This window comes from Mercenaria mercenaria, chromosome 2 (genome assembly GCF_021730395.1).
Source record: "Mercenaria mercenaria strain notata chromosome 2, MADL_Memer_1, whole genome shotgun sequence".
Classification (NCBI taxonomy): Eukaryota; Metazoa; Mollusca; class Bivalvia; order Venerida; family Veneridae; genus Mercenaria; species Mercenaria mercenaria.
The window spans coordinates 9910692-9938483 of record NC_069362.1 but is presented as its reverse complement, the minus strand read 5'-3'; the positions used below and the strand labels follow the sequence as shown (position 1 = coordinate 9938483).

At 35.8% G+C, this 27792-nt stretch overlaps 1 protein-coding gene across 2 annotated transcripts; it reads left to right on the top strand.

Annotated features, from left to right (window-relative positions):
• The first annotated feature begins 716 nt into the window (after positions 1 to 716).
• On the top strand, positions 717 to 27792 carry LOC123563143 (putative E3 ubiquitin-protein ligase UNKL). Of its 2 annotated transcripts, XM_045355765.2 has the most exons (16): positions 717 to 868; positions 967 to 1176; positions 4067 to 4353; positions 4865 to 5000; positions 7025 to 7142; positions 7934 to 8018; positions 8739 to 8899; positions 9421 to 9522; positions 13017 to 13184; positions 13521 to 13749; positions 14245 to 14358; positions 15030 to 15181; positions 15788 to 16021; positions 17423 to 17518; positions 18205 to 18369; positions 18617 to 27792. In XM_045355765.2, the coding sequence occupies exons 1-16, from the start codon at positions 798 to 800 to the stop codon at positions 18791 to 18793; spliced, it is 2505 nt and encodes an 834-aa protein (XP_045211700.1). In that variant the 5' UTR covers positions 717 to 797; the 3' UTR covers positions 18794 to 27792. The 2 variants fall into 2 exon arrangements, with proteins under 2 accessions (XP_045211700.1, XP_045211701.1); XM_045355766.2 differs by lacking the exon at positions 14245 to 14358.

Sequence of the window (27792 nt, the reverse complement as noted above, 5' to 3'; positions counted from 1 at the left end):
GGTTTTTATCGAATCAAAGTTAGGTTTTTATCCCTTTTCTCGCTGTCAGTACATTTGAACATGTATTGTGTCAACATGTAGTGGGTTAAACAACATAGTGTAAAGGGCCTAATAAAGCAGTATATCTTTGCTTCAAACAACAGAATAGTCGAGGCATCAAAAGCATAGAAGTATTTTTAAAGATTTTTTGTAAAAGTTTTCATTGAAAAAGTTGCCTTGTTCGTCGTTTTTCCGCCTGAATACACAAAGCTTGATAGATTTAACATGGTACATTTTGAAATAAATATACACTTGATCAATGGAGATAGATATAACAACATAAACATTCCTTTATACATCGTAATTACACAGAAAACAAAGTTGTATCGGCTTTACATCCGCCATGTTGGCACTGAGTTAGGGTCGCTGAACAGAGTTAAGATTATCCGGGTACATGGCGTGCTAACTGTATTTGTTTTGCAGGTTACTTTAGAAATTATATAAAAAAAATCATCACAAGATCTTAATTTATCATAATCATGCAAGAAATGGCAAATCTATTGATGTGTAACTTATCTTAGACAAAATATTTTAAGTTTTCCTATGCCTAAGATGCGCCGCTACAGTCCCCTCTACAACCCCGTATAGCCTGTGCGCTACGTGCAGTCATGTTGTTTTTTGCACTTATTGATCCTAAACATATGATCGCAGGTGCTCGATTTATTGACGCATGTCAATTAAAAGTCACATGACCGCTGGAAACCAATAGATATTGTTGAAGTCTTGACCTGCGCAAAAGAGATGCGCCATAGCAAATAATGACAACAACAAAAATGCCGTCGGAGAGCCCGGCTCTGCCTGCACAAACGGAGAAACCACCGCATTATACGTGAGTTTTTAAGTAATATTGATATTGTTTGTTGCATTTAGCACTAATCTATGCAGAGGCACAGATGTCACGTCTGATCTATGTTTCGTTTTTTCCAGATACTTGAAAGAGTTTCGCACTCAGCAATGTCCGCTGTTTCTTCAACACAAATGTACACAACACAGACCTTTCACATGTTTTCACTGGCACTTTATGAACCAGCGGAGAAGAAGACCAGTAAGGAAAAGGGACGGGACCTTCAACTACAGTCCTGACATTTATTGCACTAAATTTGATGAAACAACAGGGATTTGCCCTGACGGAGACGAGTATGTACTTTTCATTCATTCCTGTTCAAATTTTGGTGGGAAATACGCTACTCAATTTATCAATAAAATGGATTTATTTCATGAATAACAGCAAGTGACAGTTATTACAAATTATTGTTTGTACATTAAGCTAATGTTTCGCAGGAAAAATATTTGATTCTCTTGTGAAATAAGACTGTTTTCAGTAAAAATTTGGCGGCGAAAATTCGTGACATCTTGTAAACAATGGCCGCCATTTTGGTTTAGTTCCCAATCGGCCGTGGCCTAATTTCCTTTGTTATGAAATTTCTCATAATTGTGCAACTTTCGTCTTTTATTTCATCTTGCACGTTCTCTAATATTCGTTTCTCGACAATTTGTTAATATTCATTTATAAGTATATTGCCAGTTTTTGTTTAGATTTTTTGACCATTTTCTTTTATTTACTGAAGTTGATTTGTTGCTAAAAATAGAATACCAAACAAAAGGCTGATTCAGCTTATGTCAAAATTAGTTACAGCACTGCTTGGCGCTATGCCCTTCTGTACATTAAACTTACATGTTATGGTTTTCAAATTACTACCTTTATGAAATGTTACTTCGTTATAACTGCATAGAAACCATGAACAGCTGATGAAAACATGTTTGGCCTTGACCCACTTGTAAATTATGTTGTAAACAAAAAATAATGATATCATGCATGTGAGGTTTCCATAAAAAGCAGATCAAATAAGGCTTTTTAAGGTATTCAAAGTATTTCAGTGTATTTGCAATGTGAAGGTGTCATCATTCCATAGGTAGAGACAAACCAAACCTTTCGTTCAAATTGTATAGGGCCCTTATGTTATATTGTACTCATTTTAGGACGTCATATATAGCTTGATGCCTTGTTTAAATATTGTGTTTATCTTTCGGTGATAGAATAGATCAGCATGTTCATTTCCAGCAAGTTTGACATAGAATGTACATATGACACTGAAAAATGATAAGTGGGTGACAATAAAAGTTAAATTTGGGTAAAAATGCGAGAAGAATTATAATTTCAAAAGCATAATATGTTTGGTTATTTATAAAAAAAATATCTCGCAAAAATCGTATGACTATGTCAATAAGTGTACTAATCACTTTTTATGAATTTTTTATGCCCCTGTGGTGAGCATATTAAAATCGCACTGTCCGTGTAAGTTCTTGTCCAGGCTGTAACTATGCCATGATCAATAAAGGGATTTTGAAATAACTTGGCATAAATGTTCACCATAATGAGACTGTGTGTTATGCGTAAGACCCAGACCCCTAGCACCAAGATCAAGGTCACACTTAGATGTCAAAAGTTAACAGGGTCTGTTTCGTGTCCGGTCCATATCTCTGCCATCCATGAAGGGATTTTGAAGTCACTTGGCATAAATGTTTACCATAATGAGAAGATGTGTCGTGCACAAGACTTAAACCCCTAGATCCAAGGTCAAGGTCACTCTTAGAAGTCAAAGGTTAACACAATCTGTTCCGTGTCCGGTTCATAACTCTGCCATTCATTAAGGGATTTTGAAATTTCTTGGTATAAATGTTCCCTATAATGAGATGACATGTCATGTGCAAGACCCAGATCCCTAGCTCTAAGGTCAAGGCTACAAAGGTTAAAGGTTAACATGGTCTGTTTCTTGTCCGGTCTATAACTCTGCCACCGATGAAGGAATTTTAAAATTACTGTCTGTCTGAATTTGTGTTTTTCTTATCTCAAGAAGTATTTGACCCAGAGTCATCAAACCTCATAGCACAGGAAGTTGTGCACCAGGGCTTTCAGTTTGGCCTTTGGCAAAGTTATGGCCCTTGGCTTTGTCAAAAATATGCATTAAAAGGGCCTATGTTTGATTCACATGTATCTCAAAATGTATTTTACCTAGTCATAAAACATTTTAGAAAAGTTTTTAGCATGTGAAGTTGTTGCACTGGTCAGTCGTTCAGTAGAGCAAACTGGTTTCCGCCCTGTAACTTGAGAACCACTTGACCCAGAACATTCAAACTTTGGAGCATAATTGGGCTTATGAAGTAGATGACCTCTATTGTTACAGGGACCTGAACTTTCACAATTTTGCACCCAGTAACCTGAAAACCACGACCCAGAACATTCAAACTTATTAGCATGATTTGGCTTATGAAGTAGTGACCCAAGTTGTTTTTGGGGTCATTAGGTCAAGAGGTCAAAGGGGCTCAACAACTTGAGAACCACTTGATCTAGGACCTTGCTAGCATGGTTGGGCTTATGAAGTAAATAACCCCTGTTGTTTTGGGGTCAAAGTTCAAGGTCACAGGCCTGAATGTCAAAAACATTTTTTTGCTCAATAACTTGCTAACCACTCAACCCAGAACCTTCAGACATGATAGCATGATCGAGATAATGAAGTAGGTGACCCCATATAATAAGACAGTAAGTCGAAGGTCAAGCTTACAAGGCCCATAACCTTAACATTTCTGCTAAATTACTTGAGAACTGTTTGACCCACTACCTTCAAACTTGAAAGCGTGATTGGGTTTGTGTAGTATTCTTTTGGAGGTCAATAGGTCAAGGTCACAAGGACCTGAACATTTAAAACTTTTTCTACATGGTGACCCGAGATTCACTTGACCAAGAAGCTTCAAACTTGAAAACCTGATTGGGCTAAATGAAGTAGAAGACCACTATTGCTTTGGGCATCAGTAAGCCAGAGGTCATGGTCAAAATGGCCTGAACCTTGAAAATTGACTGTGCCCTGGCAATAACTAGAATGTTGATTTTTTTATCATTTTAACTTTTAGACTAGGACAAAAATTGTTGTCCGTTATAGTGATACCTTAACCATTTATTGCCCTGTTATGTGAACTTGCTGTTGTTTGTGTTTTTTTTGTAAATTAAGCTTGTTTACCAATTTTTAAGGTGCCCATTCTTGCATAGAACAGCTGGAGATACAGAAAGAAGGTATCATCTCCGCTACTATAAGACGGGTACCTGTGTGTATGAAACTGATACTAAAGGTCACTGTGTCAAGAATGGACCTCATTGTGCATTTGCACATGGTCCCGGGGACCTGCGGGCTCCTGTGTATGACATCAGGGAGCTTCAGGCCATGGAACAGAATTCTGACATCTCAAGCAGCCCTGGTACACCAAGTAGTGGAAGTCTAGAAAAAGATAGGTTGTTGTTAGAAGATCCTAGATGGAATGGTAAGAATTGCATCTTCAATATTTTTGTCAGCATACAGAAAATGAAAAAAGCACTTCAATATTAATTAAGCCAATTTAGGGTCAATGTGACTGAGATGTAACTGAGATGGTTTTACTTATTTATGACCATTCTCATTCAGTTGCACTTTGTATGGTTTCAGAAAGGATAATGCAAAGAATTCAGTTGTAGGTAAAAAAGTATCATAAATTACGAAAAGATATAGTTTTATTATTACAGTAGCAGTTCGGTGTGACACATAAACCTGTGAAATGCAAAATTTGTTAAAACAATGCTGCTGTGCCTTTTAAACATACTAGATTTTTAAAAAAAATTGTGAAATCCTTGTTTTTTTGGGGCTACCACAAAGTTAAACAATATCCGAATAAAGTTCTGTCTATTCTTTAATCTGTAAAAATCATAATCAACAAACTTGTACTGCTATGAAATATTTCTTAAGAGGAAACACAGGGATTGATAATTTTACAATATCACTTATCTTGCTTATTTCAGATACAAATTTTGTGTTAGCTAATTATAAAACAGAAACCTGTAAGAAGCCACCTAGATTGTGTCGTCAAGGTTACGCTTGTCCACACTTTCATAATGCTAGAGACAGAAGAAGAAGTCCAAAACTGTTTAAATACAGGTAATCCTCTGCAGTGAAAAGGGATTCTAATTTTTTTTTGAAGAAGAAGTATATCCCTTTTATACTGTGTCGATCAGAGAAAACTGAAATTAACAAATTAAATCTTGCTATGATAGACACTTTATATATGATGTCATGAAAACATGAAACTTAGTTCAGTCAGTAGTTTGACCATGAAACTCTGCTTATCAATCTTACCTTGTTGATGGTAAAATGAGTTACATTAACAAATTAAAGTAAAATGTGACATTTTGTAGCAGTTAGAACATTTCCTAATCTTGCATAGTCAGCAAAATCATGAAAATTTCACATTCATGTAGTTAAAGTAAGAAATGATATCTTTTAACTTTAACATGCTGTGTCATTACAGTAAGATGTTGACTTATCGATTGTACACTGATTTAAACGATTTTAGTTTTATCCATTATTCCATCTCTGTATCCCTTTTAACTAAATTTTCACCCTGATGAACGCACTGTAACGTTGGTACATAATAATCACAAATCTGGCCTACTTTGTTTCTTGTGTTCCACTTGTACCCTGTTAAGTTTATACTTTAACTAAATTTTCAATATAACTTCTGCTGTTTAATTATTAACGGTATGGATTCATTGACGGTAATTGATTGTTGCAGCAGGAACTTATTAGATGTGTTTTTAGCTCAACTGTCACAAAGTGACAAGGTGAGCTTTTGTGATCGCGCAGCTTCTGTCGTCCGTCCGTGCGTAAACTTTTGCTTGTGACCACTCTAGAGGTCACATTTTTCATAGGGTCTTTATGAAAATTGGTCAGAATGTTCACCTTGATGATATCTAGGTCATGTTCGAAACTGGGTCACATGCGATGAAAAACTAGGTCAGTAGGTCTAAAAATAGAAAAACCTTGTGACCTCTCTAGAGGCCATACTTGTGAATGGAACTTCATAGAAATTAATCAGAATGTTCATCTTGATGATATCTAGTTCAAGTTCGAAAGTGGGTCATGTGCCTTCAAAAAGTAGGTCAGTAGGTCAAATAATAGAAAAACCCTATGACCTCTCTAGAGGCCATATTTTTCATGGGATCTGTATGAAAGTTGGTCTGAATGATTATCTTGATGATATATAGGTCAAGTTTGAAACTGGGTCAACTGCGGTCAAAAACTAGGTCAGTAGGTCTTAAAATAGAAAAACTTTGTGACCTCTCTAGAGGCCATACCCTTGAATGGATCTTCATGAAAATTGGTCAGTGTTCACCTTGATGATATCTAGGTCAAGTTGAAACTGGGTCACATGCCTTAAAAAACTAGGTCAGTTGGTCAAATAATAAAAAACCTTGTGACCTCTCTAGAGGCCATACTTTTCATGGGATCTGTATGAAAGTTGGTCTGAATGTTCACCTTGATGATATCTAGGTCAAGTTTGAAACTTGGTCAACTGCGGTCAAAAACTAGGTCAGTAGGTCTAAAATTAAAAAAATCTTTTGACCTCTCTAGAGGCCATATTTTTCAATGGATCTTCATGAAAATTGGTCTGAATGTTCACCTTGATGATATCTAGGTCAGTTTCGAAACTGGGTCACGTGCGATCAAAAACTAGGCCAGTAGGTATAAAAATAGAAAAAACCTTGTGACCTCTCTAGAGGCCATATTTTTCATGAGATCTTCATGAAAATTAGTGAGAACGTTCACCTTGATGATATCTAGGTCAAGTTCAAAACAGGGTCACGTACCTTCAAAAACTAGGTCAATAGGTCAAATAATAGAAAAACCTTGTGACCTCTCTAGAGGCCATATTTTTCAATGGATCTTCATGAAACTTGGTCAGAATGTTTATCTTGATGATATCTAGGTCAAGTTCAAAACTGGGTCACATGAGCTCAAAAACTAGGTCACTATGTCAAATAATAGAAGAAACGACATACTCAAAACTGGGTCATGTGGGAAGAGGTGAGCGATTCAGGACCATCATGGTCCTCTTGTTTTTCTGAAGTTTTAATGTAATTTGTATGTGAAAATTAATTAATGTTTGAATCTTATTTGTTTAGGTCAACACCGTGTCCAAATGTGAAACATGGAGATGACTGGGGTGATCCGACACAGTGTGAGAATGGGGATAATTGTGGTTATTGTCACACAAGAACAGAACAACAGTTTCATCCTGAAGTAAGCACAGTATTTAAGAATGGGATTCTTTCAGAATTTGTGTGTTTGTCTGGCTTTTAGTAAATACATTATGTCTGAACTCAATGAAAATATATCTCATAATTTTGATTTTTATGCCCCCACTTTGGGGGGAGGGGGCATATAGATTTGCCCTGGTCTGTCCGTCCGTCGTCCTGCCTTCCGAGAATGTTGTGTTGTGCCTAGCTCCAAAAGTATTTGACGTAGAGTCACAAAACTTTACAGGAATGTTGGTCAGCATGTGTAGTTGTGCACCTGGGGTTTCGCATCCGGATTCATCCAGTCGTGTAGGAGTTATGTCCCCCAACTTAGTAAAAAATTGGTCATTTTAATGTTGTGTTGCGCGTAGCTCCAAAAGTATTTGACCTAGAGTCACCAAAGTTTACAGGAATGTTGGTCAGCATGTGCAGTTGTGCACCTTGGGTTTCACGTCCGGATTCATACAGTATTGTAGGAGTTATGGCCCCTGACCTAGGAAAAAATTGTCATTTTAATGTTTTGTCGCGCGTATTGTTTTCCCAAAGTTGATCTGTGTCCTTTGTCATGTAGTGGGGGCATCTGTGTCCCATGGACACATTTCTAGTTTAATATTAAATACATATCAGGCATTCTCTTTAAATCTGTCAGGTGTCTGTTTCTTTCAACATTCATATACATTTATCAGATGTACATATACTGTGATTAGTTTGTTAGTTTAATATTGTGACATTGTAGCTAAGAAATCAGTCTGAAATAATGTAAGTACAGAATAATATTTTCCACAACTATTTCAGATATACAAGTCAACCAAATGTAATGATATGGTACAGACCAACTTTTGTCCAAGGGGACCATTTTGTGCTTTTGCACATGTTGAACGTAAGCATGCTATAATTTTTGTAGGACTTATATACCTATATAAATTCTGTCAAAAATACAGCTTGTATTTCACAAGTAAGTATAAACAGGCAGAAAAAAATTCAGTATAATACCTTCTGTATTGTATGTCGTCGGACTACTTTCATTTAAGATGCATGACCTGACAGTCTATAAATAGTGGACATAAAAATTTCACTTATTTCTATTAAATCATCAAACAGTTAACATCGTTAACAAAATAACAAACAAAAAGGTGGGGGTATATAATAAAAGGGTCATTACAACAGTAGTTAGATCTGGGATTTTATTTGTCTCTCGTGGATTTTGCAATGAAGGATCACACTCGGCGCTTGCAAGCCTCATGAGATCCAGTCTGGCAAAACCCTAACAAGCCAATTACATCATCCTAGATCAAGCTCCTATTATAATAACCCTTTTATATACAGATATAATTTTCTTCCAAAAAAGATGAATTATGAAATATTAATTAGGTATGTCGAAACTCAATATTAGATAGTTTATTCTGATGATTCCAGGGTTTACTTACAATAAAGTACATGCACCTTGTAAGCTTTTAAAAGGACAATAAATCTGCTTACAGATTTGCTAAAGTCTCTCTAAAGTGATAAAAATTCATTGAATTTCCATTCTCTTTCACAGATTTGGTTAAATCTCTTTAAATTTAAAATGGATATAAACACATGTCCAATTATTTTTCAGAGGAAATAACGACCCAGCGTGAAATACTTCAACAGGGATCATCTTTCCTGGCGGCAATGATAACAAATTTGCTGCCACAGTCTAGTGTACAAACAACTATAGGAAGTTCAAGTTTACCGTTATCCACTAGTGCGCCTATTACATCTATATTACAATCTACGGTAAGTTGTCAGTCTTAAATACAGACTAATGGAGGGAAAAGTTTTAGTGATGTTTTTGCATGTTTTCATCTTTATAGCATTATCAAAAAACACCACAGTTACATACAAGAGGAACACTTGCCCACAGAGTTTTTCACTTCAGTTTAAAGTAGTTCTTTATGTTTGAATCAAAATTTTTTCTACAAGGTAGAATTATGATTAAACCCTGATTTTTCAAAAGTTTATATTCATAGAAAGTTTGGCAAATAAAAAAGATATGGTTGTGTGCTTGATTTTTTGCTAGACTGATATGAAAAATTTAGGCCTAGCAAGTTTTCATTATGAGAGTCTATGGGAAAATCACAACTTTGACAATATTTTCAGGAACAGAAATTTTTCTTCAGTATAGATTTTGAACTTTTGTTTTCTCTGGTTTTCACATTTACACATTGTGACAGTTGATACCTGAAAAGTTATTATGTAGACCAAAATTTTTAGGGAATGAGATCTTTAATATACAAGTTTTATTGTGTGTTTTGTAGGAGAATACATTACATGTAACAAATGGTACAGCAACCAATTCCTGGACCAAGATGCCAGATCCTATAGGAAAGGAGAGAACTAATACTACTTCACAACACACTGTGAGTATACCTTTAACTAATTTTGTTCCACATATTGTTTACTATTGTCTTGTCCTTCAAATTCAGTCATTAACACATTACAGGTACTAACATTTATTTGTTGTCAGATGGGGGACAGTAAATTTACATGGCTTGACATGGCTTGTTAAAATGGTCTATATTTGATTGAAATCTCTAAACAAATTTCCGATATCTTATCCAGTCAGCTGCCTTCCATTCTTGTATACACACCTTGTCAGTTATTATGTCTCCCCCAGGAGACATATTGTTTTTGCCCTGTCCGTCCATCCTTCCATCCATCCGTCCGTACGTCACACTTCATTTCCGAGCAATAACTGGAGAACCATTTGACCTAGAACCTTCAAACTTCATAGGGTTGTAGGGCTGCTGGAGTAGACGACCCCTATTGTTTTTGGGGTCACTCCGTCAAAGGTCAAGGTCACAGGGGCCTGAACATTAAAAACCATTTCCGCTCAATAACTAGAGAACCACTTGACCCAGAATGTTGAAACTTCATAGGATGATTGGTCATGAAGAGTAGACGACCCCTATTGATTTTGGGGTCACTCGTCAAAGGTCAAGGTCACAGGGGCCTGAACATTGAAAACCATTTCCGATCAATAACTAGAGAACCACTTGACCCAGAATGTTGAAACTTCATAGGATGATTGGTCATGAAGAGTAGATGACCCCTATTGATTTTGGGGTCACTCCATCAAAGGTCAAGGTCACAGGGGCCTGAACATTGAAAACCATTTCCGATCAATAACTAGAGAACCACTTGACCCAGAATGTTGAAACTTCATAGGATGATTGGTCATGAAGAGTAGATGACCCCTATTGATTTTGGGGTCACTCATTCAAAGGTTAAGGTCAGAGGGGCCTGAAAATTGAAAACCATTTCCGATCAATAACTAGAGGAACCACTTGACCCAGAATGTTGAAACTTCATAGGATGATTGGTCATAAAGAGTAGATGACCCCTATTGATTTTGGGGTCACTCCATCAAAGGTCAAGGTCACAGGGGCCTAAACATTGAAAACCATTTCCGGTCAGAACCTTGAGAACCACTTGACCCAGAATGTTGAAACTTAATAGAATGATTGATCATGCAGAGTAGATGACCCCTAACGATTTTGGGGTCACTCTGTGAAAGGTCAAGGTCACAGGGGCCTGAATATTGAAAACCATTTCCGGTCAGTAACTTGAGAACCACTTGACCCAGAATGATGAAACTTCATAGGATGATTGGTCATGCAGAGTAGATGACCCCTAACAATTTTAGGGTCACTCTGTTAAAGGTCAAGGCCATAGGGGCCTGAACATGGAAAACCATTTCCAATCAATAACTTGAGAACCTCTCATCCCAGAATGTTGAAACTTCATAGGATGATTATTCATGCAGAGTAAATGACCCTTATTGTTTTTGATAACCAGTTCTGATCAATAACTTGAGAACCACTTGACCCAGAATGTTGAAACTTCATAGGATGATTGAACATGCAGAGTAGATGACCCCTATTGATTTTGGGGTCAGTCTATTAAAGGTCAAGGTCACAGTGGCCTGTTCATGTAAAATCATTTTTTGGAAATAACTTGAGAACCACTTGACCTAGAAACATAATAGGATGATTTGACATGCAGAGTAGATGACCCCTATTTATTTTGAGGTCACTTGATCAAAGGTCAAGGTCACAGGAGCCTGAACAGTGACTTGAGAATCACTAGGCCAAGAGTGTTGAAATTTAGCGGGATGACTGGACATGCCAAGTAGATGATCCCTATTGCAGCTAACCATCAGTGTCTCTTTGACTTTCGCTCCTGACCCCTTTTGACTTCTTGCCTATAGGACTTTGCATTGGGGGAGACATGCGCTTTTTTACAAAAGCATTTTCTAGTTTAATCCTTACCTTGCTAAATTTCTATAATGAACTTAACTAGAGAACCACTTGACCCAGAATGTTGAAACTTCATAGGATGATTGGTCATGAAGAGTAGATGACCCCTATTGATTTTGGGGTCACTCATTCAAAGGTTAAGGTCAGAGGGGCCTGAAAATTGAAAACCATTTCCGATCAATAACTAGAGGAACCACTTGACCCAGAATGTTGAAACTTCATAGGATGATTGGTCATAAAGAGTAGATGACCCCTATTGATTTTGGGGTCACTCCATCAAAGGTCAAGGTCACAGGGGCCTAAACATTGAAAACCATTTCCGGTCAGAACCTTGAGAACCACTTGACCCAGAATGTTGAAACTTAATAGAATGATTGATCATGCAGAGTAGATGACCCCTAACGATTTTGGGGTCACTCTGTGAAAGGTCAAGGTCACAGGGGCCTGAATATTGAAAACCATTTCCGGTCAGTAACTTGAGAACCACTTGACCCAGAATGATGAAACTTCATAGGATGATTGGTCATGCAGAGTAGATGACCCCTAACGATTTTAGGGTCACTCTGTTAAAGGTCAAGGCCATAGGGGCCTGAACATGGAAAACCATTTCCAATCAATAACTTGAGAACCTCTCATCCCAGAATGTTGAAACTTCATAGGATGATTATTCATGCAGAGTAAATGACCCTTATTGTTTTTGGGGTCACTCCGTTAAAGGTCAAGGTCACAGGGGCCTGAACATTGATAACCAGTTCTGATCAATAACTTGAGAACCACTTGACCCAGAATGTTGAAACTTCATAGGATGATTGAACATGCAGAGTAGATGACCCCTATTGATTTTGGGGTCAGTCTATTAAAGGTCAAGGTCACAGTGGCCTGTTCATGTAAAATCATTTTTTGGAAATAACTTGAGAACCACTTGACCTAGAAACATAATAGGATGATTTGACATGCAGAGTAGATGACCCCTATTTATTTTGAGGTCACTTGATCAAAGGTCAAGGTCACAGGAGCCTGAACAGTGACTTGAGAATCACTAGGCCAAGAGTGTTGAAATTTAGCGGGATGACTGGACATGCCAAGTAGATGATCCCTATTGCAGCTAACCATCAGTGTCTCTTTGACTTTCGCTCCTGACCCCTTTTGACTTCTTGCCTATAGGACTTTGCATTGGGGGAGACATGCGCTTTTTTACAAAAGCATTTTCTAGTTTAATCCTTACCTTGCTAAATTTCTATAATGAACTTGTTCATTTTTCAATTTGGACAGTACCATTAACTGTTAAAAGGGGTGCTTACCAAAGAAGATACTGTCTGAATGGAGACGTGCTTGCTGATCTTGGTCTGCACTGGTCGCAAAGGCAGAATGACTCGCCGCCAGCTGGCTAAGGGTTAAATAAATTAAAGATGAAGCTTCAGTTCAACTTTTCACCTATAATCAATTTAAGTTTCGGTTAATGATTAAAGCTTTTGAGATTTTTACTTACATATATAAAACATAGGGGACTTGGCTAAAGTGAGAAGGAGTTTTTTTTTCTTGAGAAACCAGATTCATTATATATCACCATATTTAATTCTTCCATCTATTTTCAGGTAATAAATACCAATAGCATTAGCAGTTTAACAAATAATCATGTTGGTAGTCCTTTACCGGAGCCTATAGGAAAGGGCCGGTCAAATAGCATGTCTAGCAGTATTACATCAAGTGATAGTAGTGGGTTTTACCAGCGAGCACCTGGCTCGGAACGGGATGATTATCAGGTAGTTGTTTTAAACATTGATTTTTAGAATTACATTACAGAATTTCTTTTGTTATGACCGTTTTGTAACTAGCTCAAAGATCAGACATTTTAAAGATACTGACTCATATTTCTTAGCCTGTTTCATTTGCACTTTGCTATCATTTGTATGCAGTTCTTGGATTTCCAACTTGTCCATTAAGCAAGAAGTCCGGTCAGAAATAAGCTTTGCATAATTTTTGCTACTTAACAAGAAAAATCACATTATTATATGTTCTACATCTTGCCATCTCATTGAGAGATGCATCTTAGTAAGGAACATTATTCAAAGGTGTACCAACTTATTCTTTTATTCTAGATAAAACTAAGACAACAGCTCCAAGCTATAGACAATGATTCAACATTAGATGCCACAGAGAAGGCGAAACGTAAACAGAACTTGATGTTAGTACACAATTTAGGTCTGACAAGCAATACTAACATAGCAGGGTTGTCGACGTCAGCTCCAGGTCTACCAATAACAACGATAATGTCACCATTCGCTCCAGCTTTCTATCCACCAAGAGATACTGTAGGATCTGTTATAGGTATGCGAAACTTGGAAATATTTTTAGGTCTCTTAAACAAGATAGAAAAGACTTTTTTTGGCGTCATTTTAACGATATTAAGTATATGTTTCTGTAAATGAGATTTACTCTCATATTGTTGATTTATCATTTCTGAAAGTAGAAACAATGGATTTTTTTTTACTTTGATATGTTAGTTGGTTGATGGTGAGTAGATGAAAGTTCTTCAGGATATTTAGTTTTGTTTTGATTTACAATTCTCAAACTCCACCTCTGATTCATGTGGGGAAGTTGGCAGTTCCTGTGGAGAACAGGTTTGTACTGGTGCAGAATCCAGGAACACTGGTTAAGTTAACAGCCCGCAGTTTCTACTATGCACAGGTTTTCAGTTTACCAACTGTTTTTCTGCAACTTACTTATTTTATGTGTCACATAATCATCTAATTTTCTGTGTAATGTAAAGGGATTTAGTATTCTCATGTTATTTGTATATAGTGGACATGTATCATGTTTCAGAGCAAGCTTTAGAAGATATAACTCTGGATGATATAGACATACATAACTTAGACAAGGAGTTGGATAATGACACAAATTCTTTAAGTAGCTCCATCAGCGCTGGACTTTCTTCAGGTTTCTACTGGTTTCATATTATCTTCTGTCAATGGTAACAGCTTGATGATCCTTGCTCTTAATGTAGATGGTAGCCCACCCACTTAGCTTAATATGGAGAGCGCTGATCTATTGATCACCAGGTCATGAGTTTGATCCCTAGGCGAGGCATATGTTGTCCGTTATGACTTGATAAGACAGTGCTTCTGAAATCATTGTCCCCCAACGTTGATTCATTGGGAAAGTTGGCAGTTACTTGTGGAGAACAGGTTTGTACTGGTACAGAATCCAGGAACACTGGTTAGGTTAACTGCCCGTCATTACATGACTGAAATATTGTTAAAAACGGCGCTAAACCCTAAACGAACTTTATGTAGATGGTAGTATAAATGTGGCTTTTGGTTCTAGTTGGCTGGAAACACAACTTGTTTTGGATGACAATCATAAAGTTAATGAACTTACTGAAATCTTGTGGTTTGTAATGGTTCACATTTTCTTGGGATGTTTATCATACAAGTGGGTTCACATTGGGATATTTGAAATTTAGGCCAGTTTTGGAATAATTCATTTGCGTCTGATAATAATCTTGGCAACAATGGTGTCATGCAGTAGAGGTGTTACACAACTAATATACAGGATAAGGATGAAAGTAACTATGAAATATATTTTCAAATATTGCATGTTTATTTTAGGGTTTGGTTCAACGTCTGTACCTATAGGTATACCACCGTGCCAGATACCGCGGGGTAGTGTAGGAAGCCTATCTCAGTCACCAACTTCTCCTTACGGAAGTTTTCCACACTCTATATTACCCCTACAAACACAGAAAGAGTCACATTCAGAGGTATCATTTGTATCTTTATTGATAAAATTTTTTATAAAACATTATTTTATGCATGACTGGTTTTAGTTGCATAGCCTTCATCTTACAGGAGCTTGATTTATGTTTGATTTAAAGTAATGCAGTCTATTGAAAGCATAGATGATAGAATGCCACCAAGCAAAATAATAGCAGACACTTATTGAGAGGTACTCAAATCTGCAACACATGCCCCATAACACCAACATTAGAAGAACCCTAGTACCAGAACCTTTGTATGAGCTCTGTGATCTCAGAAAATGTAAAAACACTGAGTTTAGATAGGGTGTATTTATGTAGGACTGTTTATTGATCCAATATGAATTTCAGCTTTCAAGGTCACAGTAGATTGTCAAAAAAACCAACTTGCAAGGTTTTGTTTACCAGTCAGTTTTAATGTACTTTATGATAGGTTAATAAATGTTTATGAGAACCAAAAGGCCTTGACTTTTTCACACTATTAAGATGATAAACATAGCTGTTATCAGCTTTGCCTTATTGACAAGTATTGTTCCTTTATTTAGAAATCAAACATACCATTGTTTCTTTACCATTAGTATGGTTGTGAAATTTAGTTATGTTATGTTTCAGAGTTATCTAGGTCAACACAACCACATGAAATTTTGTGGGAGCCCGTTTGCTGAGATCAACTCCATGTCCCCAAGGAGTGGACCCGGGGGCCCCCATTCACCGCTGTATTCGCAGAGTGTAACAAATAGCCTAAATAGTAGTCAGAATAGTGATATACATAAACTGCAGTCAGACGTCAGTGCATACAAGACCAAGCTTGAACACTGGGAACAAGCTTACAATCAGGCTAAAGCTGTAAGTTATTATTTTGGTAACCAATCATCCTTGTATACAGGGGACTTCCGTGGTCAAGCAGACAAGGTCGCTGACTTCCAATCACTTGCCGCTCACCATATGGGTTCGAGCCTCACTTGGGGTATTGAATTCTTCATGTGCGGAAACCATCCAGCTTGCTTACAGTATGTCGTGGTTCTACCCAGGTGCCTGCTTGTGATGAAATAGTACACAGAGAGGTACTACCTCTATCAAAGCTTGAAAGTCGCCATATGACCTATTATTGTGTCAGCGCATCGTTAAACCCACAAAAACATAAAAACAATTGTCACAAGCAGAATAAACATCTGTATTGAGTTATGCATTGTGTGCTTAATTAAAGGTAAAAATATTTGATTTCAGAATTGAAATTTTTATGCCCCCGGCATCTACTGATGCGGGAGGCATAGAGTGATCGTCCTGTCCGTCCGTCCATTCGTCCGTACGAGGTTAACCAAATGGTACCGTTTCATCTAGCATCAATATCCCTTACTAGAATGACTTGATACTAATGCAGATGTAACCTGTGCCCATTCCCCATATTCAGACATCACCTGACCTCAGTTTGACCTTGACCTTGACCTCATTTTGGACTTAGGTTGCTTTATATGGGCCATCTCTTGGTTAACCAAATGGGACCGTTTCATCTAGCATCAATGCCCCTTACTAGAATGACTTGATACTAATGCAGATGTAACTTGTGACCATTCCCCATCTTCAGACATCACCTGACCTCAGTTTGACCTTGACCTCATTTTGGACTTAGGTTGCTTTATATTGGCCATCTCTTGGTTAACCAAATGGGACCGTTTCGTCTAGCATCAATACCGCTTACAAGAATGAATTGATACTAATACAGATGTAACCTGTGACCATTCCTCATCTTCAAACATCACCTGACCTCAGTTTGACCTTGACCTCATTTTGGACTTAGGTTGCTTTGTATCGACAAGGATGCCACCGGGGGCATCAAGTGTTTATTGAACGCAGCTCCTTGTTTATGACCTACTGTGAAAGCATTAATATTTGTTGGGGATAATTATGTTGTTACTTCAAGAAATTTAATCGCGGCAAATTGTTTTATTTGAAATCCAAAAATTCATGTGTGATTTTGATGGTAGGGATGTCAGCTTGAGTTGTCCATTTCCTTGCACTTTTTGGCAGATTGAATTGAATTTTCCTCTGAAGACATGCAAACCAATTGAAAAAAGTAACGTAGATAATCTGTTGGACATAAAGTATGTTTTTAACGGAAAGTTAACTTAAAATTCTGTCTTTGGAACACAGTTACCTTGATGAAACAGTCCCATTTTGGGTCTTACTTTTACTAGCTGCTTATGGTATTCTATTAGTTTAATGTAAGTGCAACTGTAATGGTTCCAGGCTTGTGAGGCATGGAAGAAGGAAGCGGAGGATAGCTCACGGAAGGCTAAAACTGCAGAGGATGAGAAGATGGCTATATTAAAACAAAGAGATGAGGTATATAGACATTGTTTTCTTTTATTGTATAAATGTGTATATCCTAGTAGCTGGAGGATGTTGCAAAGCTCGAATTATAATACCTCAAGCTATATTTTAGAGCTGCCTTTTTTTTCATAGCTGGATAGTACTCAGAAGGTATTAGCTGTCTGTATTATTTCAAATCCAGCAAAATAAAATGTAATGTACTGAGGTTTTTATCATTTGAAGATTGATTTGATAACCTTCTAACCATATTACTGTTAATGTGACATTGCAATAAAGATTGACATTTTGCATCTGTGTTGGATTAAACGTACACATTGAAAATTAACAGAATCAGTAGCAGGCTGGGTTTGCTCAGACAAAAAGATAGTATTGTAAGAAATTGATTTTGTTTGTTTTGGGTTTAACGCCGTTCTTCAACAGTATTTCAGTCATTAGTGGCGGGCAGTTACCCTAACCAGTGTTCCTAGATTCTGTACCAGTACAAACGTGTTCTCCGCAAGTAACTGCCAGCTTCCCCACATAAATCAGAGGTGGAGGACAAATGATTTCAGACAATGTCTTTTATCAAATCATCATTGAGAAAAAGGCCCTGCCCGGGGATCGAACGCACGACCCCGCGATCCATAGACCAACGCTGTCCCTACTGAGCTTAACAGGGGGTCTGTAAGAAATTAATGGTCATCTTTGATTTTGTTTAGGCTTTAAGTCAGTACAAAAAAGTAAAGATAGAATCAGCAACAATAAAGTCTACAGGGAGTCACCTAAGAAGTCTACAGCCAACAAGTGACCTAGATGGGATGGTTTTACCACAGTTACGTCATTTACAGCAACAGCTTAGGAGTGACCTAGAAAAAATAGAACAGGTTTGTATGTTTGCGTCAGTGAGATAACTTTTTCCTGAGCCAAATACATGAACTCCCCTTCAGTTGATTTGTCCAAATTCATAACTTATGTACAGTTAAATCTATTGCAGTAGGACTTATACATTATGATTTTAAAGCTGGCTATCTTTGCTTAGATTTGTGAGTTACACGTTACATGAATATTAAAGAACATAAATTCACTTTTAATATTATCGAGTGTATGTACTAGATTTGATAACCATTTCAGGTTATATACAAGCAGTCGGCTATCAAGTGTGTTATATGTCAAGACAAGAACAGAAGTATAGCGACATCACCTTGCAATCACTGTGTTATGTGCGAGAAATGTGCGCCATCAAAAAACGAATGTCCCTTATGTAGGTCACAGATTACCCAGCGAGCCTCCGTAAACTACCACTTGTAATGATGGTGTTTAGTAGGACTTATGAACAATTGACTTTTAACAAATTTGTTTGAAAAATTAGGACGTGAAAATATAACTTTCTTGAAGAAAGAATTAGAACATTTCACACTCAGAAGTCTTTAACAATGAATAGGTTTAAACAATTGCATAGGATTAACAAATTTGTGTATAGTTGTAAATTTTCTGAAGAGTTGTTTTTATATCATTTATTTTGTTTTATGTTGCAATGTATTTCTTATGTTAGAATTTTTTGTTAATTGTTTTAGGTGCATTGAGTTTTCGTTGTTTTTTCCCCTCATGTTTTTGTAGATTTCATAGATATAAAGCTAAGTGTGCATGTAACGAGAGATTGCAGTATACTCCTATATGTGAACATTTTAGGACTTTTTGCATGAGGAAACTTCTTTTGTCATGTAGTAATTTACTAAATCATATTTAGATATAAGACTAAACTCTTAAGAAATACCATTGAACCTGCATTAAGCAGCCACTTGCTTTGAACAGTCATTCATCTAACATCCTACATTGACATTTTATTAGCTGGACTTTTCGAAGAATAGGTAGAGTTATTGGACCACGGTGTCCCGATTTGGGTAAATTTTTGTGTGTAAGCTGATATCTCAATAACTACTTGTGGGAATGGATCGAAACTTCGCACACTTACGCACTGTGAAGAACTGACTTACACTGCACAGATTCCATTACTTTTTGCTTTTTTACAAAATTATGCCCCTTTCTCAACATATTTATTCAGTTGACAAGGTTATTTAAAAGTTGAGCGTAGCTGTCCTTTGACAGCTTTTGTTCTAATTTCAAGTTGTCAGAAGCTACATGCCTTAAGTAGCCAGGCTGAATCACTACCTTGGCAGGCTGCATTAAACACATTTGCCTGTATTTTAAGGTTTAAGCTCATGTTTTCTTCAAATCTGAAGTATTGTTTTAGACGAATTATAGTTATATACTAACAAGTCATGCAAGATTGTCATACAATATGTTCATCAGAGTACTAATCCTTTATGTTCATAGTCTTTGGTAGTGCCATATTTGTATTGATTTTATCAATACTATCTACTAAGTAAGAAAATATTTTAATGCATAAAAGTGAAAAATGCTTAGGGTAAGCTTAAATATGTTTCATGTAACCCATATTGATAGATATTTACTATCACTTACCCTGCTAAATTTTTAAAATGAACTGGTCCATCATTTGATTTGGGCAGTACCATTTATTATTCAAACAGGTGTTCACTGAAAACTTACTGACTGAATAGCGAACAGTGCAGACCATGATCAGTGCAGACTGATCTTGGTCTGCACTGGTGGCAAAGGCAGAATCAATTGCCACCAGCAGGCTAAAAATTAAACATGAAATACCTTTCATATATTTTGTAGTTTTTTGAAGATTTTTGTAATATCTTTCTGGTATAGGTTTTTATGAAAGAATGCATTTTGATATAAAATCTGTTGGTATGGAAAATAAGTCCCATTGCATAATTTCATGTAAGATTGTAGTAGGTTAGCATTCTCATGCACCAGAGGACTTGTGGTTTTCTGAATTGTACAGGGACCTTGTTGGACATTTGTTGAATGAGAATGGTTGAATAGAAAATAGTTGGTTCAGAATGAGATCATAACAGTAGAGACCTATCACTGTTGGTCTACCTCTAATGAAGCAAATAGTTTCAAGTGTATAGAGAATAATTTAACTTTCACATTATGTTTTCATAGGTGTTCATAAATGGAATTGTTTTCCTAACAGATTGTTTACTTTGTTGTTTAATTCTACACCATTTCCTTATCACTTGTTTTTACAGCACCAAATTTATTTGTTTTATGCCCCCGAAGGGAGGCATATTAGTTTTCAACTGTCCATCCGTTCGTTAGTTCGTTTGTCACAACGTCAACATTTTGCATGAAGGCATTTTACTCGCGAACCACTGCACCCAGGACCTTCAAACTTCACATGCTGATAGTACTTATTGAGTACACAACCCCTACTGACTTTGGGGTCACCAGGTCATAGGTCAAGGTCAAAGGTCAAGGTGCTGAGGGGGCATTTGTCATCATTAGTGACAGCTCTTGTTTTCTCTTTATTTTGTTTCACAATTATAGGCCATATTTTATTGAAATTGCTAAAATATTCAGTTGTGTAATTTTCATCATGTACATCAAAATGACAGGTGACAAGTTTACAGGTTACAGTATTTCATAGAATTGACTGGTTTTCTGTTTCAAAGTTTTGACTTCCTGGAGTTGGACAAGATCACTTTGTGTTAACTTGTGTATAAAGTCAGTATGATTTCCAAGTAATTTTAATGGAGTTTGCTTCGTTTAGATTGTTACTTCAATTTACTATTCTGTCAGTTCAACTTCCATAGATTTCAAGAATGCTAATGAAAGAAAAATTATACATTGGACAATGTGTCACTGTAAAGTTTGGAGATAAAGTATTCTCTGTATTTTCATGTCATTTTCTATTATTGTTAGTGCTTTTGTCAACATTTTGTTTATTCAAACATTTATATGCTCCACAGAATTCTTCACTATCATTGTAAATATATACAAAAATAGTTCTAAGGTCTGTATGTTTTTGACAGTCAGGGGAACATCATGTTGCGAAAGTTACATTCAATATAGATGTCTACATCTGTCTGATCTTTCATCATTGTAACTCATTTAAGTTTTTGTAAAAAATTATGTCCTAAAAATTATTTGTAAGGTTTACTAGAATGAAATTTGAAAATATGAGCATTTTCTACTTACTGTTTATGTAAACACAAAATTAAAATTTTTCATGTATTAAATGGTACTATGCATTAGGTTTAAAATCGTACACGCTTAAAACGTATTTTAGCTAAACACAAGAATGTTTACTATCACATAAAAAATGCTTTAACATATAAACTACTGTTCCACACATAAACATAATTCATATATTTAGTAAGTGAAATACGGATGAGGAAATTCTACATTGAAAGTATATAGCTAAAGGTAAAACATGCTAGTAGAAGATGTGTATTAGGGGTTTAAAGGTTGCACTCTGTAAAAGTAAGCTGTAGTGAACATGTGCTGACAAGTGAATTTTTGAAACTACTTGTATACAAAAAAATTGTTTCCTAAACATAAGTGTCTGAGATGCTTGGAAAATATTAAGTAAAAATCATAATTTTCTACATGCGTATTGCAAATATTCAATGCTGTTTTTCACTTCTTGTATTATTTGATATTGTCTGATGAACATTCAATATGAAAGTCGGTGTAAATTTAAATATTCAAAATTTTCAGTCATCTTCAGTTTGATTCATAGTTTCTGTATAAGTTTCACTCTCCTAGGTTGAAAGCAAGCTCTTGGTAAAGGTAATCGGCGTCCACCATCAACAATTTACAGAAACATCTTCTCGTCGGAATCTAATGGTCAGAATAACACAACTTGGTCTATAGCAGATCTGCTCTAAAGTTGATTCAGATGGTTCTGCTGGACCCCACCTAGGGGCCACTGGACACCACCTATAGGGCCGGTGGAGCTAAAAGTAAATAAGTTTTGAAAGACCTCTTGATGGATGTTCGTCAAAATTCATCTCAGTGTAGTATTGTCATCTAAAATAATTTTGATAGGTATTTCTTTTCGTAAATTTTAGTCATTTTGGACACTGAAAGTTTTAGAATTTCAGTTCTAACTTTATTTGTAAATGGATTGAAATAAAACTTCTAGGACATTTTATCATTGTACTAAAATGTAACAAAAGTATGTCAATGTGATAAGTTTGTAAAACGTACGGAAAAATTCAAAATTGTTTGTAGGCAAGAATTTTACCAAATGACAAATAATGTCTGACTATAAATCTGACATTATTAAAGATGTCTTTAAAATTGAAAAAGACTTACTACCTGTACCAGACCTGGATACTTTGAGAATGATAAATGCTTGTTTCTGGACATTACAAAACCCTGTTGTTGAAAATATGAATAAAACATTGCATCACAGAAAGAAGTAACATTTGTCGAAATTAATGCACAGAGAATGCATATTGTTACCACCGTTAGTGTATGTTTAATTTTAGCTTTTTTAGGGGGGGGAACTTTTTCATCATCCTTTAGTATGAAGTGACATGTAAATTTATCATAATTATAAAGTAATTTTCTTTCATATACCATAATTTTGATCATGTATGAATCTCATTTTTTCATATTAGAAATAGTTCTTTTGCATAAGACGTTAAGAAAACAGCTCATACAGTTTTTGTTTGAATTTATGTAATTTGTAGTGTTAACATATATAATTAGGTGGTAATTTTCACATTAAGTGATAAAATAAGTGTATAATCGGAAAGTAATAAGGTGTTTGTTCCCGCTTGTAAGAAAACTTTCATTTTCCGTCTTTTCACCAATTCCAATTTGCTATGTTAATACTTCCCATATTATTATCAGTACTTTTTGAAAACAGATTTTGTTTGAAGTGTAAACAGTGGAATATGTAATGTATGTCACGTGAATGAACTTTTAATATTTTGTATATTTTCATTAACCAAACTGAAAAGGTTGTTGATTTTAAAGCGTATGTCAAAATGTGTATGGTTTTAGTTGATTGAAGGGCCTGATAGAAGTTCTTTTGTTTCCAACTGCATGTAAGTTTGACTATTTGGTTGGAACTGAGACAAAAATATTTTCTGATTTGACTTGGACACTTCAAATGTAATTAGAGAAAAACATGGGTCACTCGAAGTCGGAAAACTCAAGGGGATCAGCAAATTGTCAATTTACACAGGGTTTTGAGTGCTCCAGACAGAAAATGTAAGGAAAATGATAGGGGACCACATGAATTTCTGGAGTCAGCCCAGATGTTGGAGCGAGCAAAGTCTCACTTTATTTTCGCTTTAGAAATGTTAGTGCTTCAGTCAACATTATGTTAGAAATGTTACATCTTTTGCATTTTAATTTGGTTTCATTTGCCGGTATATTGTGAATCAGTTGACCTTCCATGGAATACACATTGAGAAGCAAATTGATTTTAGGTTTAATAAACATGCAGTTGGAAGCAAGTATTTTTTCAAGTGCCTGTAAATAATTTGTTTGTGGTCAGCCGCTGGACGGTTGTGATTTAGTAAAGAATTGGACCAGTCTTGTCTAGTAGTTAGTGCAATAGTTATATTGACAGTCCAAAAGCAGGAAACAGGGTGCACAGTCTATTGTTGGAGATGGAATTGTGGGTAATGTCTTTGTCACCAGATGCTTGGATTTTTAGAATATTAAGGATTAGAGCTCTGGGGTAGGCTGACATACTGCCTTATGACTTCTGCTTATAAAATAACTTGTCAAACTTAGTTTTGGCTGTGACAGTAAATAACAACTGCTTTTTCCCTACGGTCAGCCCTGCCTTTGAACATGGGAAAGTTAAGCTCTTCAGTGGGGAAAAATGGGAAGTGAATAGCTTGCCCTACTCCAAAGCTCCTCTCCAAAATACTTTTCGTATGTGGATTTTGTGTTACATAGTTTTAAGTAATTTAAGGAATGTAATAGGGTCAGTAGAATACACCGACTGTTCCGAATGACTTCGTATTGAAAAGGTTATTTTGCTTTTTTTACCAGCATATGGTGATCCAAAGATGTTTTGATGTCATTTTTTCATGTTTTTGATCTCATTGTGAAATACATGTACATGGTATGCCACTATATTAATAGAATGAATGATATGTTTAGTAAACAAATTTTCAGTGTACGAGGGCCCAAACAAATTCTTGGTCTATGAAAATAAATGTCATCTGGTGCATTATCAGTAATTGTCACACATTTATAAAATTCATACAAACATTCTGTGAAAGCCATTCAGGTTGTATGGATGAGGATCAAAATAGGTCTTTATTTTTCATAAATTTTTCACAATATTTTTGTACATTGGTATGCAAGTTTAATACACAAGAATTTTCAGATCACTTCATCTCACAGACAGGTACTGATAAAATGAAACTAAATTTTATATTTTTACCAACAAACAATTCCTTTAAAACAAGAATTTGGTAGAAGATTGAAACCAGAAAAAAACTGGTAATCTGAGAATATGTGTTGCGAAGTATACACTTGAGAAAAATAAAAACCCTCATGCACATTTTCTCTATAGAAGTTGTTACTCTAATTCAAAAGAATCCTTGAAATGTGAAAAAAATCTTACGAAGATTTCTATATTTAAGACAGAACTTGGCTGTGAGATGGTTTGGTAATTCATTGTGTCTCAGGTACTAGATGTTGTACTTTTGTATGCTATGTTAGGACATTGAAGATGAATACCATTAAATGCAACACATTGAATTTATTAGAGTATGTATGACTTTCCATTACAGTTATAAAAGCAAAACTTGTTAAAAAGTTTAATAGTGTTTTCATCATTTTAGGTTGTTTCAACTTTATAGTTAACATTACTAAGAATTCAAATCATGAATCATAAAAAAAAAGAATTTGATTGATTATATGAACCAACAGGAATTCATGATTTTACTCCAGTAGGGACACATAGAATTGTAAGTTTGCAAGGTTCTTTTTCTGATAGTTGCATTGCATCAAGTTGTAAAAGCACTTATATTTATGTTTCGTACATCAGTATTTTTCAGAGTTAATGAATATTAAAAACAGCTCATTGCCTTATAAGTTATGAAAACTTGTTTTCCAATTCTTGTGTGAAGGCATAAAGTCATGCATAAAGAAGTTCTGGATTGTGTAAAGAAAATACATTGAAAGTTTTACTTTAATGGGTATTGAAAAAACATCATGATACTTTACTTACCAAAAAAATTACTTTTTTTTTTCAGTTTTTAATCTTTCTTTTGAAAACGCAAGTTTTTGGTCATCAAAGTCCTTCTCTGTTATTTTTTTGGGCTGAGTGTAAATACACACACCTTGCTTAATAAAAAAGCAGCTTTTTTGAGCACTTTGTTACTGTGACCTGTGTTATTTTATTATCATTTCAAAATCACACACAAATTTATACCCACATGACTGACCGAAAGTATGAAATTCATGAAGTATCTTTTAAATAATAAAGATATACAGATTTAAGCAAGCTTGCACCCATTTTGAATTACCTTTAAAGCAAAAAAAAGTGATTGTTTGATATGACAAAAAAAACTGTTGAAAACATTCGAGACACTGTTGCTTCCTATAAGGCAAATTTGCAGTCAAAATTTAGGTCTACAAATTGATACATGTTTATGTAGGCTAATTTTGTAATAACAAGGTATGCAAGTACTTTAAACTATGAGAGAGATTTTCCATTTTACAGTATTTTTAGCTCACCTGTCCCAAAGTGACAAGGTGAGCTTTTGTGATCGCGCGTCGTCCGTATGTGCTTCCGTCCATAAACTTTTGCTTGTGACCACTCTAGAGGTCACATTTTTCATGGGATCTTTATGAAAGTTGGCAGAATGTTCATCTTGATGATATCTAGGTCAGGTTCGAAACTGGGTCACATGCCATCAAAAACTAGGTCAGTAGGTCTAAAAATAGAAAAACCTTGTGACCTCTCTAGAGGCCATATATTTCACAAGATCTTCATGAAAATTGGTCAGAATGTTCACCTTGATGATTTCTAGGTCAAGTTCGAAACTGGGTCACGTGCCTTCAAAAACTAGGTCAGTAGGTCTAAAAATAGAAAAACCTTGTGACCTCTCTAGAGGCCATATATTTCACAAGATCTTCATGAAAATTGGTCAGAGCGTTCACCTTGATGATATCTAGGTCAAGTTCGAAACTGGGTCACGTGCCATCAAAAACTAGGTCGGTAGGTCAAATAATAGAAAAACCTTGTGACCTCTCTAAAGGCCATATTTTTCATGGGATCTGTATGAAAGTTGATCTGAATGTTCATCTTGATGATATCTAGGTCAAGTTCGAAACTGGGTCACGTGCGATCAAAAACTAGGTCAGTAGGTCTAAAAATAGAAAAACCTTGTAACCTCTCTAGAGGCCATATATTTCATGAGATCTTTATGAAAATTGGTCAGAATGATCACCTTGATGATATCTAGGTCAAGTTCGAAAGTGAGTAATGTGCCTTGTGACCTCTCTAAAGGCCATATTTTTCAGGGGATCTGTATGAAAATTGGTCTGAATGTTCAGCTTGATGATATCTTGGTCAAGTTCGAAACAGGGTCATGTGCGGTCAAAAACCAGGTCAGTAGGTCTAAAATTATTAAAATCTTTTGACCTCTCTAGAGGCCATATTTTTCAATGGATCTTCATGAAAATTGATCTGAATGTTCACCTTGATGATATCTAGTTCAGTTTCGAAACTGGGTCACATGCGGTCAAAACTAGGCCAGTAGGTATAAAAATAGAAAAACCCTGTGACCTCTCTAGAGGCCATATTTTTCATGAGATCTTCATGAATAAGTGAGAATGTTCACCTTGATGATATCTAGGTAAAGTTCAAAACAGGGTCAGGTACCTTGAAAACTAGGTCAATAGGTCAAATAATAGAAAAACCTTGTGACCTCTCTAGAGACCATATTTTTCAATGCATCTTCATGAAAGTTTGTCAGAATTTTTATCTTGATAATATCTAGGTCAAGTTCAAAACTGGGTCACATGAGCTCAAAAACTAGGTCACTATGTCAAATAATAGAAAAAACGACGTCATACTCAAAACTGGGTCATGGGAAGAGGTGAGCGATTCAGGACCATCATAGTCCTCTTGTTGTTTATGTAAACACAGAGTGTGATATTTTCAGGTATGTCAAAGTCATACCATATAACTAGATTTTAGTACATTTTTTTGAAAGAAACAAACTGTTGGCAATTATTTCAGTGTACATTGAGAGACGCAAGTTATTTTAGACCTATTACCACACGTAATGTTATTACCTCTGATGGAAATTAGCGATGGCTGCTGCACTTTAGTTGTAGGGTATGCAGATCAAAGGAGATGTTATTATGTGCTATTTTGTTTTTTGTATGTTGAAATTATTGCTAATGGTGCCCATAGCAAAAAAAATAAATCTTTAAGAATTTCA